The sequence below is a fragment of the Ictalurus punctatus genome, chromosome 27 (genome assembly GCF_001660625.3).
Source record: "Ictalurus punctatus breed USDA103 chromosome 27, Coco_2.0, whole genome shotgun sequence".
Taxonomy (NCBI): domain Eukaryota; kingdom Metazoa; phylum Chordata; class Actinopteri; order Siluriformes; family Ictaluridae; genus Ictalurus; species Ictalurus punctatus.
In genome coordinates, this window is record NC_030442.2 from 6,731,164 (window position 1) to 6,753,462 (window position 22,299).

Here is a 22,299-nt window from a genome sequence, read left to right on the forward strand (position 1 = left end):
TTCTCTGGCAGCCCTGAAAAGCTTGCAGTCTCACCATTCAGATAGTAGGCAAGATTTTATATTTGAAGTCTTGCCATTTTTGTGTAGGATACATAACGGAGGAATTTATTATTCATTTGGGTTCCTGCACATGTAGGTTTGGAGGGCAATGAACTCACTTGTAGGCAGTAATGTAGAGATCACCATCAATATGAATAAATCAGAAGTCAAGACTTGTATTTGTAAAGTGGTAAACAACATCTGGCAGAATCTTTGAGAAAGAGACGTGACGAAGACTCTTGAGAACAGATTTGTGAAATGTGAGAACAGGAGATTTGACTTCAGTATCAAGAAGGGGAATAAGCAATAATTGCCACAATCTGAATTGGACACAGTGTTAAATGCTAATTTACATATAAACATCCTACAGTAAATGTATGCAGTAAAGTGTAATAAACTAGAAGCAGTTCTAGAAACACATCCTTCTACACAGTGTCGCGTATCAAGATTGAGGCGGAAGCAATCGCAGATATACAAAACAAAGACACTAAGAAAACTTGGCAAAATACTGTGGCAATAAATAAAATGGTACTAGCCCCAACCACAGACTCCCACTTGTACCCGGACTCCTCCTACTGCTGCTGGCATAGCGTAGCAAAGTACTCAGCGAACATAGGTGGCATAGTGACGCCCAGGTACTTCATAATGATCTGCTGCTTCCGTTGAAGGTCTTACGTTCGGTCACATACAAAGGTTGAGGCGGAAGCAATCACAGATATACCAAACAAACACAACTTGGCAAAATACTGTGAGAAGAACTAAAACGCGGTTGCCTAAGACAAACGTAAGACAGAGAAGCAGTGCAAACAATGGCAAAATATAAGTGTGCTCATTAACAGAAACGTGATTCAGGTGCAGGTGGTCATGTGACATGTAGTACAGTGCAGTGGCTGATGGGAACTGAAGTCCAGAGTTACCTCCTTGATATATGACACACTGTACAGCATCTAATAATGGAAGGCAAGTATTACAGGCAAAGTTAAAAATGGAAATTAATTTCGTCACTAGAAAATCTTCTGGCAAAAAAAAAATCCTGAGAGAAAACCCATGAAAGTTAGGTCAAGAATATAGTTATTCTTTTTAGTGACAATTTTTTTTAAATACTACTACTACTACTACTACTAATAATAATAATAATAATAATAATAATAATAATAATAATAATAATAATAATAAGCATTAGTAGTATTACTATTATTATTATTTTCCATGAATGCTCCACACTCCAGTTCAGTTGGAGGCGGTAATGCACCAAAAGCTGGTCTTCCAACCACCAACAAACTGAAACTGAAAACATGCCAAGAAAACTTCTGAATCTGAAAATAAGAAGAAACTCATTTCATCAAGTTTAAAATCTTCACGTAGTGGCAGCGCGCTTTAGTCTCAAATTAAAAGGATTTTATTTTGTTTATTATTATTATTCGGCATCAAATGGAGCCTAAATGGGATAAAGGGCTGGGAGTTGTGTTTGTTTTACTGCAGGTAGGACTAGATATATCTTTTCTTTTCTGTGTTTTTTTTCTGTTGGTGTCATGCATTAGCTATTTCCACTTGTTTTTTTTGTTGTTGTTTTGTGTCGGGGTTTTTTTTTTCTTTTTTTCTTCAAGAAGGTCGGGGGGAAAGCGGGACTTTTCACTTATCATAATAGTTTGCGATAATCTTGTTTATCTTATGGCATGGACCGTTATCCACGGACACAGCCTGCATGTTATTATTACACAGTGTCATGGGGATAGAGCTGTAAGACCAGATCAAATGCGACCAAATGTGTTTATGAAAGTTTTCACAAGTCAGGCTCTGGCTAAAACAACAACATGAGCTCAGACTGCGAGTTTATTGGAAACAGCTGTTAAACCTGAAGACCGTGTTTTTTGTTTGTTTGTTTGTTTACCTTCCCGACTCACCTTAATAAGTTTGACGGGCAAAAACTTTGCTGTGAAGAAATTCACACATTAAACTGGTGAAGATGAAAGCCTCGTAGTTTCAGTCTTCTACCTGATTAACGTTTTGAGTTGTACGCGTTATAGAAATAAATAATCGCAGTCGAATAAACGCGCGTCACGTGACTTCACAAATCATGAGAGACATGTTTACATGTCTGCAGTAGTGGATTCACATTTACAGCCGAAATAAGTCTGAATTTCAAACCGCAAACTAATTATCTCTATACTCCGGTGTACCACCTCGTTTTCTCTTCTAACGCATAAAAGCACCTATTTAACTCACTTCGCTTTTAAAAAGCTTTAAGCGAAACAAACCCAATCTTTGTTCCTTACTAAGGTCCTTTGCGGTGGATCTGTGGAGTCGACGCCATGTTCCCCTGGCTTTGCTTCTGATCTTTTCCTCCTCAGAGTTCACAGAGAACACCTGCACAAGGGCTCAAGGATCGGCACAGGTTAGACAACATTACCACACCTTCACTTTTTTCAGAAAAGAAAAAAGTAAAGCTAAAAAAAGATTGGTTTGGGATTATATTTAGTTTGTAATTGTTTTTCTAAATTATTATATGTTTAGGAGCTACATTTGAGCTGCATCTATTTTACTTTGGTCTTTATTATTAACTTCCATTTGAGGTGCTTCAGATAATTCCGCTAAATATTTAACATCTGTTTAATTCCTTGATCAACTTGGTTTGCATTACTACAGTTTTCACACCCGGACGTGCTTTATTTCTGATCAAAATGATTAGAGAATCAGACCGTTTTAATTGAGTATCTCTTGTAGAGTCTTTGTAGGGTGTGTGTTTGATCTCAGTAACTGAAGGCCACTCAATTTTAGATAAATGTACTATAGTGACTCTGTATTGTTACCTTGAGTTCCTGAAACTCTGAGCTGCTTTGTTTGATAAGGACTGTAGCCTTGCTTGGTAAACTACAGCTGCTTATATGTCTGCATTCTGTTCTTCTGGTTTCATTTTGTATTGTGTTTAAACACCCAGCAGCTCATTCCTCATGTTCAGCTTGAATAAGAATGGTCCTTTCTGTAATTACCTGAAAATGGTGTGCTTTTAACATCTCCTTCGTAGTGCTACTTGATTTGTATTAGAATGGATCAAGTGCTTCTGCAGTGTTCTGCTTCATTTTGGCCTTTGTGTGTGTTAATGTGTGTGTGGCTGATTCAGAGTCGAGCTCAAGTCTGTGCTCATAGGCGTAGCAGATCATAAACCTGTAGAAACCTTCCATCCCACCCATACGCGTGTGTCTTGCTTAGTTGCCTGCCTGATGGAAATTTACTTATGGTTTGTCATTTATTTAGCTCAACACATCTTCATTACAGTTCTTTCTAATAGCTCATAACACTTGATGTGGAGTCATCTACCTTGCTGGTTTTTTATCACCCTGTGGATTCCCTATCAAATCCTGTTGTGTGTTTTATGCAAAATGTTATCCTATGGTTTTGTTTTACTGAGGTCCAGACAAAGTGCATGTGTGTGCTGTGCGTGTTGGTCCATAGAATTTGTCTTTACACTTTTAGTTGGTTTCTTAGCGGATCTGTTTAATGTCCAACTAAAAGTTCATAACTACAGATTTAAAGTTTGACTGTAATTTGTACAATCAGTGTTTCAGACAAAGTGAGTCACCAAAGGTTTTAGAATTCTTCTGCACTTTGAACTAAAATGTTCTTTAAAAAAAAATAATGCCATTGTTCATTCTATTCATTCCTGTTTCCTGTTCAGTTGTTTTCAATGACTGTGGTGGAAGAACACAGACCACCTTTGACTCTGCTGATGTGAGGTTTCATGTAAACTCTGATGGCACCGTGGACCTGAAGACACTGGTCACTCTTCATGATGGCCATAAGATGTTCTCGGTCCATGCTTGGGACTCCAGGGGAAAGAAACACACTGCGTTTGTGAGAGTGGAACAGCAGGGCCGGGTCGGCCACCATCATGGGCAGCAGGAAGAAGATTGGGCAGTTGAGCCTGTGCAGGTACACCTCTTAACTAGTCTGACCTCTGCTGGACAAACTGCAGAACTTTCTGTATTGAAGTGTATGTACTATGTATTTTGAAGAACTGTAAAGTTGCGTACAGATTGCTTTTATGCAACAGTTCTATTCAAACTCTGTTTCTAAACAAAAAAGTAAGATTGAGTAACATTCAGACACAATATGACCAAATATTTTGTTTATTTTTGCTCTGTCCTCATAAATGGTTCCCAAAGAAGCCACAGCTGGATAGTGTGTTGTCATGCATAGCACAGACTGACTGACCGCCTGTAGTAAGTGTAGTAATGTAGCACACTAATGCTAGAACTGGATATTTTTGTGGTGGACATGAACAAGAGGAGTGATTCAAACCATAGAAATGTACCTGTGTTGTTATACTAAATATTGACTCTGTTAGAATGCTGCATGTCCAATCAAATTAATGAACCAGAACTAATTGTTCTACAGTTTCTAACACTTCTTTATTTGTGTTGCCCGAACTGCATATTTTAGCTGCAGTGCACACTCTTTAACTTTGTTAAAGCACCTTTTTCTTGTAATATAGCACTCTGTATTTTTTGATATGAGTCTACAAACTTATGATGATTTAACAATTTTATTGAACTCTTCCTTGCAGAATTCTTCAGCTCTGTGAAATTGTGAGGTGCTCTTCTGTGCACAACCATCATCAAGTGAAAATGTTCATCTTTTTCTGAACCCATTCTTTTGTTCACTTGGATTTGTGCTTTGGGTCACTTTCATGCTGAAAGCTGAATTTTATCGGTTGCTTTATCACATTAATACGGAAGCCCTAAACAGCCATGCATTATTCTTTTTTCCTTGTTGTTTTCTCGTGATCTCAACTTCATTTTCTTCTGATTTTGACATGACAAAAACTGTTTTCTCACGACGTTATCCTGAGAAAATCTCGCACCTGGTGAATGGGAGTGGTGCACTGATGCACGTTGGCATCTTCGCCATCATAAATGTAATAATTGGCCGCTGCAGAGATGGACTTTATCTCGGCATTAAGAGAGAGGAGTGTCACCTTCACCTAGTGTCGGACACTAATGTGGAAGTCGTCAGTCCTGCAGGGATGATGTATTTTGTGTAGGCCAACCCGGAAGTTAGCATCACCCTGGTTCCCTCCACAAAGAACCAATAGGATTTTTCCATTTGCTTTTTTTTGCATTTCCATAGATTTTTGGATTATTGCAGAAAATAATCTCTCTGACTAACAAAAGTTTATGATTCTTACACATTTTGTTCAGCAATATAATATTCACAAATGAACACAACTTTCATGAATTTTAAAGTCTAAATACAATCGCCAGAAGTAAAAAGCTAACGTTGGGCTATAAACATACTATACCACGGTCTTGTAAGCAACCGCACTTTTCAAGACACGTAAAATCTTAACAAAATCCTGAGTTGGGTATTGCTGATGTATTTTATGTTGAAGAATAAAATATGAAAATATATTGAGCTTGTGTTAACCACAAACCATATTTCAGGCATTTAACCAAAAACCCACTCAAAAAGCCCATTGACTTCGGGATGATGGATGTCAAGTACACAGAAAAATTATGTCGAGATCACGAGAAAGAAAAAAATTAATAATGCATCGCTTTGGGCTTCCATAGGTGGAGAAAAATCTAATCAGGATATATCTGGTTTCTTTAATTTTTTACATATATTTTTTTAAGGATGTGTAGATCTTTTTATATCTACTGAAGGTGTATTAACTGATCTTATCCAAGAACAATTTCTCCTTTAAAAAAGTTCATTAATGCTGGTGTTACAGTTACAGCTGGATGAGTAGTTAATGCTTTTATGAGATGTTAAAGCTGATATTTTTAACACTCATTTGTGCAGTCTACGTTGCTATAGACAGTGGGCCTTTGGAGCAACTACAAATTGGAGGCATGTTACTGAATAGTGTGCTATGTTCTTTTGTTGATTGCTTTATATAGACTGAATCCCCCTCAGCTGTCTTAGTTCTGGAGTTTCCAAAATCAGGTGGGTTGCGGAGGAGAAAAAGAGAGTGGGTGATTCCTCCAGTCTCAATCGCAGAGAATTCAAAAGGCCCTTTCCCCTTGAGGATGGTGCAGGTATGTAGAGCTGATTTATAGATGCACAGAATCTTCCATGTGCATCTTTTACTTGATATCAAGTTGTCACATCTTGTGCCCAGATTAAGTCCAGTTATGCCAAAGAAACAAAGATGGTGTACAGTATCAGTGGTGAAGGAGCAAACCAGCCTCCAGTGGGACTTTTCACAATAGACAGAAACACTGGAGAGCTTTATGTGTCAAGGCCTCTAGACAGGGAAGAAAAAGATAAATATGAGGTGAGACTTTTTTCACTTTGGCTATATCTGTCAAGTGTTTGGCAAATATTATAACTGCTTCAGATGGATGCCAACAGATGCCTCCACACAAGAATATTGGTTTTAGTAATTTACCATGTTGTTTTTCTGTGAACTCCAGCTGCAAGCCCTTTGTAAATCACCTACTGATCCGACCATTGAAGAACCTCCCATGGAAGTTATAGTCGTAGTGACGGACCAGAATGATCACCATCCTATCTTCACCCAAAATCCATTCATTGGGAGTGTACCAGAAGCTTCAAAAATAGGTAATTTTATTAAAGCCTTTATAATCCTATCCATAGTATCCATCCATAGTAATGCTATGCTTTTGGAAAATAATGCTCAACACTCACATGGGTGTCATGGTCAGGTGTCCACATACCTTTGACCATATAGTTTACTATTGCTCTTAATCACAATGTTCAAAATTTCATGTCTTATTACTCTCTCATTGAAGGATTCGAGTTCATGACAGTCACTGCCACTGATGCAGACGATCCAAGCACCAACAACGCCGATGTCAGGTACACCATCATCAGTCAGATTCCAACAGATCCAAGTCCAAACATGTTTGCGATCAACCCGACCACTGGAGCGATTCGAGTGAATGCTTCTGGCCTGGACAGAGAGGTGAGTGCACAAATCAGATTTCTCACTAGCTACATTTACATCCAGTAATTGTCACTAGTCTGGCTGGTAGAAATTTATGTCTGATCAAACAAGATGGATAACTTATTAAATATTCAGTTAAATAGAATACTAATTCTTCCAATACTAATTTATTACTGAATAACGTAAACTTTTATTTACACTGTTTTTGTTGGAATTCTGTGCATGTTGACCAAAATATCAAAGTGCTTTTGATTTGATAAATTTTTAACATTTCAAAAGGTTTTAAAATATTATTAAGGTTGGATGGCGCATGGAATAGGGATCCAATAAATTTTGCATAAAGATGAGAGATACAAATTGTTCCTGGCTTTTCTTTATTTATGGGCCTCATTTATGAAGAGGAATAGGAACAGATTTATTCGTTTGTTGTTTGCTATGACATTTTATGCAATGTTTTTAGCAAATGACTGATATGTTATGTCTCACGCTGCAATGAATCTGTGCAGTGTATTTCCTAATGTACTGCTTGTCATCATTGGCTTCTTCCTTATAACACTTTTCCAACACTACTTCAGGGTGCATTGTTCTGGAAGAGATTTCTGGTCAAGAAATCATGAAACCCTATGAGTCTAAAAAATAAATAAATGCACATAGCAGCTTTCATATGTCATGTGTTTGGATCATCTGGATATAGTAGATATATTTCTTTTGCTGTTATCATGTGGAGCCATTTTCTTTTTTACTTTAATTAATTTTCAGCTAAATCACCTATTCTGTAATGTGGCTTTAACATTTTCAGGTGCTGTTACTTTCAAAAAATTTTTAGTCTGCTCTGGTTTCCACAAATATTTGTACACATCTTTAGTAACAGATTGATAAATGAGGCTCATTCAAAGTAAGTTTTGAACCCTAGCTACTTTTAAATTACGACAGTATGCTTTCTAATAAGGTAATGTTAACACCAGATGTTACTTGCTGGATTCACATAAATTTGGTTTGGGGTAAAACATGCATGTAAACTGTTTATTTTAACTGTTGGGGTAGCTGTAAACTGTAAATGTATTACAATTATAATGTAATTCATTATACTTGGGTCTTCCTCAGTCATCTCTGGCTCGTCTCCAGATGGTTCAGAATGCAGCTGCAAGGCTGTTGACTAGGGCAAAGAAATTTGATCGTGTCACCCCAATTTTAGCATCGCTCCATTGGCTCCCAGTCCGTTTAAGAATTCAGTTTAAGATTCTGATGTTTGTTTTTAAAACTCTTAATGATCAAGCTTCTTCCTATCTCAAGGATCTTCTTACACCACATTCATCGAACAGACTTCTAAGATCTTCTGATAGGTTGATTTTGCATGTCCCTCATTCCCAGTTAAAAACAAAGGGAGATAGAGCTTTTTCAGTTGCTGCCCCTCATCTATGAAATTAACTGCCACTGGATATCCGCCATGCACCTTCTATTACCACTTTTAAAAAGAGGCGTAAAATATATCTCTTCTCCCAGGCGTTCTAATCTAATTTTTACTCATTTTTACTATTGTCTGTTTTTATTTGGTCTTATTCTGTTTCTATTTTTACTTTCCTTACTCTGTTCAGCACTTTGGTCAGCTTTGCTGTGTGAAACATGCTATATAAATAAAATTTAATTACTTACTTGCAATAAATCTAAGTGAATTTGGATGAACACATTTTTGCATGTGAAACACACAATTGATGTTGAAAGTGGGTTTAAAGTTATTAAATGTTTTCTTTTTCAAGGCAAATCCTGAATATAATTTGGAGATTCAAGCAGCAGATATGCAGGGGGAAGGCCGCCCAGTAAGCGGAAAAGCTATAATTACTGTAACAGACAGCAACGACAATGCACCTCAATTTCTGAAAAATTTGGTAAGGCAATTAATGGTTCTGGTTTTAATTTAAATTAGTTCATGGTTTGCAGTAAAATATTGCTTTTAAAATGAATCTTTGCTCCAAATGTTTACGTATGACCTTTTTTGGTTTTTCAATCCCCAAATTATGATAAAGCAGTTACCAAGTTTGATTAAATTAAGTCGTCTTTATTGTTATTGATGATGATGCAAGCCTTTGTTTTTCCAGTACAATGTGTCTGTCCCAGAGGATAAAGTGGGAGCTGTGGTGGTGAAAATGTCAGTGACTGACAATGATGAACCACAGTCATCTGCCTGGGCAGCAAAGTTTAAGATTGTTAGTGGAAACAGTGGTGGACTTTTCAACATTAGCACAGGACCAAACAAACAGGAGGGCATCATTACTACTGTGAAGGTACTGCACAACTCGGATTGAAATCTCATCAGTTAGGTGTTTTCTAATCATTTTATATACTCTTGTAACTTTGTACATATTTTCACAGCCATTGGACTTTGAGAACAACAACAAATACACACTGCTAGTAGCTGTGGAAAACGAGGTTCCATTTGCTAAACCCTTGCCTACTTCTACTGCCACGGTCATTGTAAATGTTATCGACGTGGACGAGGCTCCAGTGTTCGACCCAGTGGAGAAGTTCATTTCCAAACCGGAAGATGCTGCGATTGATAGTGAACTGACCGTGTACACTGCCACTGATCCGGACACTGGGAAGTCCCAGAAAATGACGTAAGAGCTTCCTCTGTGCATACCTCAATGTTGGATGTTTGGGATTCTCTCAGGCTCTGGTAGAATATTTTGGTATTATGTTGTGTTTCAGGTATCGTATAGGCAGTGATCCTGCTGGCTGGCTTCAGATTGTAAACCCTGACATTGGACGAATCACAGTCAAGAGTCCTTTGGACAGAGAATCTCCTTATGTGAAAGATGGCAAATACAGAGCCCTAATCCTAGCTGTGAATAATGGTAAACCCCCTCATCAACCTTATTTATTTATTTATTATTAGTTATTATTTTTTAAAGAAAGCACTTCTTCTGATGAGTTCTTGCATGTGTTTGCAGATGACCTTCCAGCAACTGGTACTGGTACCCTTGTAATTGAGTTGCAGGATGTGAATGATAATGCTCCAATAATTGAAGACCGGGCCTTCACAATATGTAATAAGAATTCATCTCCACTGGTCCTGTCTGTGACTGATAAGGATGGGCCTGGCTTTGGTGCTCCTTTTAGTGTGTTGCTGCAAGGAGATGGCAAGAACAATTGGACTGCTAAGATGAACGATACAAGTAGGCTTTTACTCAACTATTAAGTTTACTTCTGGTAAAGTGCTAATGGATATTAAAGTTAACCATATAGAGGTCAGTTTGGGAGATTTCTGATTTTCTCCACAGAAAGACAAATTAAAGATGATTGGATGTCTTATGTTCTCATTCTTAGGCACTTTCACTTTACCACACATTGCTAATTGTATGAATTATTGTTATAGTAGTGAAATAATATTGAGCTGCAAACCCACAGACCATTTCAACTTCAACTCCATATTGGTTTATTAGGCATTTATGCACTGTTGAGAGAGTCTCGGGTACTTCTAAAGAAATTCTGTTAGTAAACATTGCTTCTAAAAGACTGAATAAAATTATAACATTTTCTGAAGTATCAAAATAATTTCCTATATTGAACCCTAATCTATAAAACAACCAATAAATTTGCATAATAAACGTTGTATCAAAGAGAATGTATACAGTTTTAAAAACCGTGTTGTGTAGTTGTCTAAGCTAAATGGCTGAGTAATTAAAATTTTCAAAAATTGAAGTAATGTGATTATGATCAGTGTGCCCAGTGCCGTCAGATAAGTTGCACTGGATGGAAAAATTGATGTCTGATCATTTATTGGTGTAATTTGTAAATGGCAGATGTGCTTTAAAGTAAAGCACTTCTCTGTATTGTTAAAATGGGATGTATCATTTGAAATAGTGTTCAAATAATCATACAAGCAACTAATGAACAGTGACCCAAAGCACAACCAAGACACAAGCTTGACCATAAACCCTTTCTGGTTTTGAGGAAACCCATTTGTTTGGATTTTGACTTTCAGAACAGCTAGCAGTATCAAACGTCCATTAAAATTGCTGACTATATTTATAACTTGAATAAAGGACATGGTACATAGTCCTAAAGTAAGCAAAATCTTTATACTTGAAGTGAGCATCTGTGGAGTTTATGTAAATGCATTTCTCCCTTCTTTTTCTTCCTCTGCTGTTGATGTAGAAACAGGGATTATATTGACACTTAAGACTCCACTCCAGCGGGGAGAGTACAGTATTTATCTGAGGGTGTTCGACAACAACCACCACTCGCAAGACAACATTGTCCTGGCCAGTGTATGGGAATGCACAGGAAATGGGGTATGACCTGAAGAGGGCTGTTCATGCAGAAATGCTAGCAATATTAATAACTGAAACCTGAACTGAAACTGAAAATAAATAAATAAATAGAGGAGGTTCTACCAGTAATTAAATATAATGATTCCTGTATTTTTTCCTGCCTAGACAGTAAATGATTATTAATCAGTGTATTCAATAAAGAAAGGTGCAATTGTTTGTGTATTAACTTAGGTATAATGTGTTTGTCTTTTACTGTGATCAATGAATATCACTGTATATATTATAAGTAATTAATGCAGAAATCCAAGTCATTCCAAAGGGCTCAGAAACATTTCTTGCAAACATACCCACACATTCACAAAGGATGCCTGGGATACCCACACATTCATCATATATACCTGGACTGTGTCTGAATATTTTTTAAAATCTTGAATGTGGATGAAACAGAGGTATGTAATGGAATATTTAATGGAAGTCTTTTAATAATTTTAATAATTCCAGAAGTTTGACCACAATCTTAATCATGACTGATTCAGCAACCCCTGCAACATCTAGAAGAGACTCTTCATATATCAGATTTCTTCTGTGTTTGGTGAGTTGGTTTGTGATGTTTTGTTCTAGCTTGTCTGTTTTTCTTTTCTCCGTCATGCATGCTGAAACATGCTGTGAATGAATTTGTGTTAGTAGTCATGAAGTCACTGCCTTCATATCTGTAACCCTTTTCAGGAAAAAGACCCATTTTAACACATTTTACATTTGGATATTTTAAAGTTGTTTTTACATTTATTCAAGTGGAACGGTGTCTTTCAGTGCAGTTGCGATGCCCATGTATCTCATGCCTTCTCCCCCTTTTTGTCCTCATGAAGACAAATCAGTTGTTTATCTCAGCTGTTTGCTGTTTTAAGTGTTACTCTAGTAAGTTCAGGCATATATGGTTTTGCTGTGATACATTTGTTTGAGTGTGCCTTTCAAAAAGTTTTGAAATGTCTGGACAAACAGACATTTTTAAGGATTGTTTGTTTGTCTGTTGAAACAAATCCTTTCATGCATGGAGTCAATTCAGTGAGAACGTAACCACAAGATGGCAGCAATTTACTTTCTCTTGAAAGTCAGAATCGTGTTCTCAACATGTAAATAAATAATTAAACCAATGCTCAGTGATAAACTTCAATAAATGCCAATAAAAAGTGTAATGTTACCCAGATGGTCTCCTTTTTCTCCCTCAGTCTTATTTTAATTTTTATATTATGCTCATTCTTTGCTTAATGGTTGGCATGTTTGCCTCACAGGGTTCAAATCCTGTCTCCAGCCTGTGCACGGAGTTTGCATGTTCTCCCCTTACTTCCAGGGTTTCCTCCGGGTACTCCGGTTTCCTACCCCAATCCAAAGACATGCACTGTAGACTGATTGGTGTTTCCAAGTTATCTGTAGTGTGTGAATGTGTGTGTGATTGTGCCCTGCAATGAGTTGGCACAATGTCCAGGGTGTCCCCTGCCTTGTGGCCTGAGATCCCTGGTATAGGCTCCAGGCTCTGTGTAGGATAAGCGGAAGTGTACAGAAGAGAAGCATTTGATGCTTCTTCCAGTAACACTTTATTTTAAGGATCTGAAATTAAGACAGTAATTAATGACTAATAACTGCATTTGTAAGTGTCTAGTTATGGACTTGTATGCCATTACAAGATATTTATAAGGCTTATAAATTATTATTTTTGTCTTATAGCTACTTTACACTTGTTTCTGTCAGAACAATTAACTTATTAGCTAGCAATAATGTACAAAATACTTTATAGGTTCTCAGTACACTGTGTGAATGTGTAGCTTATAAGTATGAAATAAATATAGAATGGGCATTTCAACACAGACATTTAAATGAGCAGAAAAGGCACTATGATGTTACACAAAAGCACAGTTTTTCTATTAGTTGTTCTATACTAACAAATTATAACTGAAACATTCCCCAAATTTATTCATGTAACAAGCACATTTCTCACTAATAAATGCATATTAAGTCAATAATACTCCAGAGCACTGTATGTTCCCTGTTCTAAAGTAAACATTTGTTGTTTCCCAAAAAAAAAGGGGGGACATTAAATATTGTCTTTATTGTTTTATGGTTCAACAAGAGAACCAACTGCACATGAGGGACATCTTGAATAATCAGTCAATTGCCAAACAATTAACATATTAAGTTTTTAAGTGTAACAAACTTAAACAATTTAAAGTTAAAGGACTCCTTCAGGTCCTTTTTTGTCAACACTGCATAAAAAGTCGCTAACCAACAAGCCATTTTAACATGTAGAATAAATAAAATTATAGGTTTATAATAAATTATAAACATCAGGTAATATATTGTCTTTAATATAAAACAATTATCTAAAAATTTACTGAACAGTCTTTTTCTTTCTTGGTCAAAATCATGCAGCACCACATACTTACTTCAATACTTGATCAAAATGATGATAAATGCCCTCGAGTGTTGAGATCTTCAATGGATCTTTTAATTTCAGGATTAACAGTACTGGCACATCTTTTTTTTGCAAAATCTAGCAGTATTTCCATATCTAGATCAAACACCAGGGTGTTATAGGTCTTTGGTTCTGCAGCCTGAAGCTCTGCTATTGATGCTGTACTGGTGCCTGTGTCAACTTTGTGCCGATGGAATGCCTCTGACATGGTGCGAACTTTCCTGAATGTTTTGAGGACTTGTGGTAGTGGCTGATGACCTCTTCTGGACCTTTAACTTTGCATAAATAATAATGAAAGATCTATTGTCACTACATAGTTAAATTATACATAAGTACATAAAGAAAAACAGTAGACAAAAAGTACAGGCTTCTGCATATTGTGATGGTAACTGAGAAACCAGTTATTTCGGACCAGTTTTATTTATTTGGAATTGAATCAACAAAATTGGGTGTAAAAACACACCCATGTGTTTGATATGTAATATCATTTCTCAATGTTTTTTTCAGTATGTATGTATTTCTACATATGCATCTTTTGTGAGAATTTATATTCAAAATAATACTTCCATAAATGATAAAAATGATTATTTACTCACTCTTATGCTGTCTGACTTACGCTGTCTTATGCTGTCACCCTGCAGCTTTCTCCTGGTTTCCCACTGAAGCTAAGCAGGGTTGAGCCTGGCCAGTATCCTGATGGGAGATGGGAGTTTCCTGGGGAAAACTATGGTTGCTGCTGGAAGTGGTATTAGTGAGGCCAGCAGGGGGTGCTCACCCTGTGGTCTGTTTGGGGCCTAATGCCCCAGTATAGTGACTCTAGCGTAAAAACAGTACTGTCTTTCGGATGAGATGTTGGATGTCGGATAGTCCTGACTTTCTGTGGTCATTAAAAGTCCCAGGACACTTATCGTAAAAGATTAGGGGTATAACGCCGTGTCCTGGCAAAATTCCCCCATCCCTGAATCGGCTACATCAATCTCTCCTCTGCACCAACTACTGGTGTGTGGTGGTCTTTCTGGTGCACTATGGCTGTAGTCACATCATCCAGGTGGATGCTGCACACTGGTGGTGGTTGAGGAAATTTCCCCCCCATACAGTATTAAGTGCTTTGAGTGTCTAGAAAAGCGCTATATAAATGTAAGATTTTTATTATTATTAATTTGTATATTTCATTTCTTCAGCAAAACACAAACAATGAATTTTTTTTCTTTTGATTATAGAATTTTTATTGGAAATTTGCATTTTACACATTATAACACCACACCCAACAACCCCAACAAAACAACCACAGCCAAAACCAAAAGAAAGGGGGAAACAAAAGACAATAACAAACAAACATTCAAAGAAAAAACACACAAAAAAAAAGGTAAGATGATTTGTGTTTATTATATTTTATTGTATTATATTATATTACATTATATTAAAATGATATTTTGATGGAGATGTGATATTATTTACAAGTCGATGGGTACTAAAAAATATAGGTAAATGCAGTAGAAATGTATTCTGTTCTATTCTATACGTCTTCAGTAGTTTCCATCCCCATATTCTACAAATCCATATTTGGTATCTGAACAGTGTAGGGTAGGTAAGAAATAGACCAAAATATAACCCCCAAGTTACAGCATATCTTACCATTTCAGCCTCCTAGGTGTGATCATTATTTGAAACTCACTTACAATGCCTCATACTTAATCCATGCATTGTGCCAAGAACACTGTAGAATTTATAGTATTTTCCAAAACACTGGAGATGTCAAGAAGGAAAGTGTTTCTCAACCAAATCCAATCACATTTTTCCGAAGAAATTACTTGAACCACTGACTTGAACCATTATGCTGCCTTTATGTGATTTATTCACTTGTGATTTAAGGATATACATCTCCATCAAAATATCTTTGTTCTTTGTTCCACAGAAGTAACGATGTCATACAAGTTTAAGATGGCAAATGGGTGAGTAAATGATGAGAGGATTGTCATTTGGCTAAACTATTCATTTAACAAAACAAATTAAATAGAAATATTTAACATTAAATAAACATGATAAACATATCTCAATAATTAAAGAACATACGAACTCACAATGGTATAAAAAAAAATTTTTTTAAAAAGATCAAATTCAGTTAGAGTCATAGCCTTGCTCTAAAATATGGTGTTGACTTGAGTGACGGTGACTTGAGTTTAAGTCTTAGCTTGTGAGGTGTTTTCCTGATCCCATTCACACTCTTCTCCCCTGTCATTATCTCTGCTGTTAGATAAAGCCAAATTGCAATAAAATAATGTTGGGGAAAAAAGGAAGAAAGAAAATCTAATTAAGTGAGAAAATACTGCCCCTTTATGGAAAAGGTTTTGACTTTTCCACCTGTAAACTGAAAAAGAAGCCATGAAAAAGGAATACATGAAAGCAGTGAAATGAATGATTTGCTTGCATTTTCTCATTGGTAAGTCGCTTTGGATAAAAATGTCTGCTAAATGAATAAATGTAAATGTATGTCAACTATTTACTATTAATAGTAGAAAGTCGTCCATTTAACAGCTCTGGACCAGATCATGACTAATGTGATTTTTCCTTGAACTTAAAACAACACAGTTGAAAGCAAATTCAGGTATATGGGGCAACAACAGCAATATACCTTTATATGATATAATGTACACATTATAAACAATGTAGAAAAGCCATTTACCTCCTATGTGATGTCAAACGAAATGTTGTGCCACCTTCTTCCTTTTCTTCTCTTTGTTGTCTATTAGTTCAGGCTCATCAGATTCACTCAATCTTGGTGATGAGGAGGTGGTGTTATCATTGTGATCATTGTGGTGGACTTCTTGTTTCGCTGAAAATAAATAAACAACAGTGTAGCATTGCATTTTTTAATTATCATCACTTTTTAGGAATGTGATGGAAAATTTTAAGTCATTTAGGAGCCTTACAGCTTTTTACAGCGAATGGCACTGAAAAAATGGTAAGTCTATCCCGCCAGCCTCGCTTTCATACCGGTCATGACATTGCTCTGAGGTCTATTGAGTGAAAAATAAGTGTTTACAAAGTTGGAATCAGCTACTGTACTCGTGATTTGTGTTGAAAGCAAATGAAATGCACAGTTGCACCTCTAGTGCTCATTTCATTTGGAAATTTCAAATTGTACATACAGTCAGGTTTGACGCGTTTTGCAAAAGCATGGGCAGAGTAATGCTGTCACAATGAGCCAGTGTTTAAAAAAATAACTAAAGCTGTTATCCAAAGCTAATAGCACTCAGCATCCATACAAGTGAAATCAATAAAAATGCAGGAAATTTAAAAAGTCTGATGTGTTACATTGCTTGTATGTAATAAATATTGCACACACAGCATGGAACATCATATTATTATACTCACCAACTTCTTGTCCTTTGGCTTTCCCAAGAAGCTGTTCTCAGAGAAAATTGCTTTGATTTTCTAGCTCTCGGGTTATTATTTTCTTGCCACTTTATTTTTTCTTCCAGAAATTCTACCTTCATTTTCAAGGAAAAATGCCTAGAAACAAAATATGCAAAAGGAATACTAGCAAACTAACAATTAATACTGGACACAAATACAAGTAGTTAATTGCTATTTGTGACATAGACAAAATGACAACATACTAGTATCAGAACCCTGGCTGCTGCAGCTTGGTAAAGAAGGTTCATTTTCCTCCAGATCATTAGGTGTTGCACTTTTGGAGCTCTCCAGAATGGACTCCTGCTGCTTGTGCTGTTGCTTAAACTTACATTTTAGCTGTATAAAAGGTCACAGGAATTTACTTTAATTTTATTAACCCTATTACCTCATAACCCCAGAAAAGTTTGGAAATTTTGTAAAATGCAATTAAAAAAAAAAAAAAATGTGATTTGTTTATTCCATTTGATGTTTAATTTACTGACAAAGGTGCAAAAAAAGAAAGAAAATTCCACTGTTTTCACTGTCCAATTTAACTGTATTTGTAAATATACAACTTAAGCAATAAAGTTTTGTCTTAATCTCATTTTAATTGCCAGTGGGTTGGCAAGTTACTGTAACACTTATACAACTGTCAAACAGTCCTTTCTGCTAAGTTTAGACCATCACCTTCAGTATAAAATATTTGTAAATCTTACTCTATGGAATACTCTAGTCGTTTTACATTTCTTATATCAGTCTACTGTCTCATCATTCATGCATAATTTTAAATCAATACAAGTATTTAATAATGTACAATCAGCTTGATTCTAATCACCCTGCTTATTTTGTGATGACAGGCTGAGTGTATGTTATCAAATACATAACAACTTGGTTATTAAAACACCAGGACCATAGAATGTTTTATACCTAAATATCTCAAATAAATAAATAAATAAATAAATCTTTTTAACTAAACAAGTGATGCAAATTTTGGGCACTCTTGGTTGCATTGATTAGATGCAAGCAAGCTATCATTAGTTAAGGATATGTAGACTAATTGAAACACTATATGGATGTAAATTACCTTTAAAACAAACAACAACAACAAAGCTTAAACTTAACCATGAAAAAGTTTATTTTTCAAGAGCTTGAAGCTCTTCTTTGTCCGTTCTTGACTGATTGATTGCTGCGTCTGATTGGACAGGAAGTGCATGGGTTAGTGGGGTAGCCTCTCTTTCTCTCTGTCTCAATTTACAATGTCAAAGTGCCCTACTTTAGTACCTTATTATTGGCTTAATTGTTTACAATGTAATGTACTGTAATGTCATGTGAATTGGAGCAATGGCCTATATTATTTATATATATTATTTATTATATCATATAATATTTTGTATATTATATAATTATATGTATATAATACATTATATGTACAGTATTATATTAGTTTTAAATGAAATTTTAGTGTAATGTTTTATTAATAGGAATTTATTTGTTCAGTTTAATGTTGAGAATGCAACCCTAATTGCTGCATGATTCTTTGAGTTATTCAGCTGTTAGAATAATTCAAGCCTATTAAAACTCAAACTTGATTCAGAGTTCTACAGGAAACACTGTTCTTAAATATAATTTGCGTTCTTATTCAATATTCTTAATTCAGTATATCACCTGTCTTTAAACTACGTATTTGCTTAGAAAGTATTACATGTTTAAATCATTTTGGTGTTGTGAAACTAGTATGCTCATTTTAATTCTGTTGTCCTCTGCTACGGTGTGTCGAGACAAATGCCACAGGAAATCTTATAGCGAGAGCATCTGAAGTGGCACAATATTTTCCAAGTCTCATCTCAGCCTCCGGACATGGATGCGTTTCATTTACACGTAAATATATATCATCTGTGTTTGTAACTTAATGATGGTTGTTTTAATAATGTTATAATAACTATTTGTGATTATGTAATAATTATGGCGTTTGTGTTGAGAGGAAACTATTTTATAGTATATTACCAAAGCTGATAATATCATAACTTCATTGATAGTGGATTGAGTATTGAGAAATGTGTTATGATCCTGATGTATTATCCTATGTATAATATGTGTTTGATTTTAAACTACAGATTTTCACAAGGACTCGGGTTACGGCAAGTGGACATGCTACAGGAAGGCATCACTGGAAGCTCTTCCACACTGACTAAACTTGCTTATCGTCTGCGTGGAGTCTGCAAATCTTCAATTAAAAGAATGAAGAAAAGAGGTGACCTGAAAATTGGAAAAATTGGACACTCATTATTTAAACTGTGCCAAACAGGAACTGCATACTCCAGCACAGGGGGCACATATCCTGTATAGATGGTAACCAGTTTAGAGTCTCAGACACCACATTTATTTAACCGATGGAGAACAAAAAGCTTTTGGCTGGCCGAGGTCAACATGTGATCCACTTGACTATCCCATATCAAGTCACTCTGGATGGTGACCCCCAGAACTTTAATGGACAAGCGGGTACCTGTCTCATACTAGTGGCATGTAAAACCTTGCATTTCTTTGGCTTGACTTTCATTTTGTACTCCTTTATCCAAACATGAAGACCATTCAATTGAGGATTCCACCTCTGAGCCGTGGTCATGTCATGCACATATTTCCAGTGGTCTATTTCATCCTGGAGTGCACTGTTGATCAGTGATAGAAAGATTATGGGCCCTAATATAGTTCCCTGTGCGACTCCACATGAGAAGTATTCCCAATCAGAAAAATATCCCTGATAACGCACTTTCTGACGAATGTTGGTCATAAAACTACAAATCCATGGAATAAAGCCAGGTCTCACCAAGATCAAGAAGGTATTGTATTGCTACTGTATTTTCTACAGCATCAAACAAAATCAGTTGTGATTAATTTGCACACAGAATCTGACACATTGCTGGCCTTATACACAAAACCCATTAAGCTGACTAGATTGTGTGTTGTGGAATGGTTTTGTCACTGCCAAACTGCACAGGATCTAGATTTGGTGTAATATAATTCAAGATCCTTTGCGCAGCAAATTTCCCACAATTTTTTTAAAGCTGAGGTGTTAGTTAGATTGGCCTCAATTCCTCAATATTCGGGGGACAAGATTTTGGTATATGAATGATAGTAGCCTCTTTCCATTGTCTAGGAACAACCCCTTCCACAAAAGAGCTGTTGCTGATGTCACAAATAGGATTGCTGATTTCACATGCAAACTCCTTCAGTTTTCTTGGGGAATCATATCTGGGCCAGGGGATTTGTAGCAATTAATAGAAGATAATCTGCTATACATGTCCCATACTAAAATAGTATGCAAAAGAAAGGATGGAAGACGGTAAATCTGTACATTTAAGGGGTGGAAAAGACTGGGATACTTTAGCAATTGTCACAAGTCCTGAGGATCAATTCCTGGAACATCAATTTGATCCGCCTTTTCAACTGTGCACATCGATTTAATTCTACTGTGCCAGGCTCTAGGATTCCCTTTTATCATGCCTTCCACTTTGGATTTGTAAAAGTGCTTTTTTGCCACATATATTTCTCTTTGGACCTTGTTTCTATAAAACTTAGTCAGGAAACTTGATTTTCCAGCCTTAAAATCTTTTTTTCAGATGGATTAAGCGGTTAATCTTAGGTGTGATCCATGGTTTAGGCGAAGGATACATTTTTACTGTCTTCAAAGGGAAATATTTATCAATTTCAGGCATGATAGAATTATAAAAGGCGTTGGCTTTTTTCATTGGTATTGATTGCGTCGTTTACATCCTCCCATGAATGAATAGTAATCCATCTACCGAACTAATTCAGGCTAGACTCACTCATAGGTCATACTACCTTCTTAATGCACTGGGGTGGTCTTAATTGTGCTTTAGAGCTCGAAAGGACAGAATTATGGTCACTTGGGCTAACGGCAGGGAGAATTTCAGGTTTCATGTTCACTGGTTTCATATTGATGATAATCATGTCAAGAATCGCTTCACCTCTAGTATTGTTCTGGACTACTTGGCAGAGTTTGTTATCAAAACAGATATCATGGACTCTGAGATAATTCAAATCTCCAAGTATAATAAGTCCAAACTCTGGTACATAGTACAAAGCAGATCAGATGAGGCTATTAAATGCTCAATGTGTTCATCCTGATGTAATGACTGTGGCGTTGAATACACCACACACACAGCAATAGATGATATATGCTGCGGAAGTCTCAAAGGTCTTAACTTCACCCACAAATTTTCAAGAATGTCTGCAACACTAATACAAGTTAAAGGATATAATGGGACATGTTCTCTGATGTACAATGCAACTCCTCCACCTTGGCGTATGGTTCAGCATTTAGAAAATAAATTGTATCCATCAATACGCAATAACTCCTCAGGCATGTGGGGAGTAAACCAAGTCTCTGAAATTGCAGCCAAATCCACATGGTTTTTCATCAAGATGGCTTGAAACTCATCAACCTTATTTACAAGAGATCTGGGTTTCGTCATCAAAAACGTTTGTAGCATAGCATGATTATATGGTCTTTTATGCTCTACCTTGACTTTAATCCGGCTTGGTTCTGGTTTGTCCACATTCCTCAATCTAACTAATTGTGGTCTAATGCGGTCAAGTCTTCTGCCAACAACAGTCTTAATCTTGCACAAAATATTCTTACCCGCTCTTCATCCTCTTTTCTTGGTTGGTATCTGTGCTACTCCTTCTTTATTTAAGATCTTTCTAAACCAAGGGCTTAGTGGAGGAGTAGATTGCTTGAGCTTCTTCAGAAATCCCATAGAATAATTCAAGACAGGTTCCATTTCTCCTATTATCGAAAAGATTACCCCAAACTGTTACAAATTAGTACATTAAAAACAAAATTTTGAAAAAATCAAGTGGACGGTTACTCCAAAAAAAAGATTCTTGTCAGATTACAAAACCACCTCTCTTTGCACATAAACATGAAGCGCTACCTAGAGGTGTACTGACCACAGCATCCTTTGTTTTTGCAAAAAATGCAAAAAATGCAAATTCACCAACTGTCTTCCTTCAACAGCGACAAAGTTATCCTAACAATCGTCTGTCTATCATTAACTTTCATTTTTGACGTGCAGCAGAAGCATATCGCATTTTGGAATGCAATATAAACATAAATACAAGGACTAATCTAATAATTCTTACTCATTCGTCAACGAAAATTTTAAGGTCTGCCCGGGAAACACCACTGAAGTGCT

At 36.3% G+C, this 22,299-nt stretch overlaps 1 protein-coding gene and 1 long non-coding RNA gene across 6 annotated transcripts in view; both read left to right on the forward strand.

The window, feature by feature from the left end:
• cdh31 (cadherin 31) overlaps window positions 1-22,299 on the forward strand; it is an 84,425-nt gene that overhangs the window by 39,314 nt on the left and 22,812 nt on the right. The window contains exons 20-25 of one of the 4 annotated variants that reach the window (XM_053676627.1): window positions 8,707-8,835; window positions 9,046-9,231; window positions 9,320-9,564; window positions 9,656-9,801; window positions 9,898-10,122; window positions 11,105-12,418. The exons of the other annotated variants lie outside the window; for them this stretch is intronic. Coding sequence (XP_053532602.1) covers window positions 8,707-8,835; window positions 9,046-9,231; window positions 9,320-9,564; window positions 9,656-9,801; window positions 9,898-10,122; window positions 11,105-11,247 — 1,074 coding nt within the window. The 3' untranslated portion in view covers window positions 11,248-12,418. Of the gene's footprint in view, window positions 1-8,706; window positions 8,836-9,045; window positions 9,232-9,319; window positions 9,565-9,655; window positions 9,802-9,897; window positions 10,123-11,104; window positions 12,419-22,299 lie in introns of those variants that run through there. 4 annotated transcript variants of the gene reach the window in all.
• Window positions 14,195-19,901, forward strand: LOC128629279 (uncharacterized). 2 transcript variants are annotated; one of them, XR_008393623.1, is made up of 5 exons: window positions 14,195-14,824; window positions 14,908-15,053; window positions 15,603-15,639; window positions 15,942-18,961; window positions 19,198-19,901. It is a non-coding gene; the product is annotated as an uncharacterized LOC128629279 (long non-coding RNA). The 2 variants fall into 2 exon arrangements; XR_008393622.1 differs by having other exon boundaries at window positions 14,196-14,824; window positions 15,603-18,961.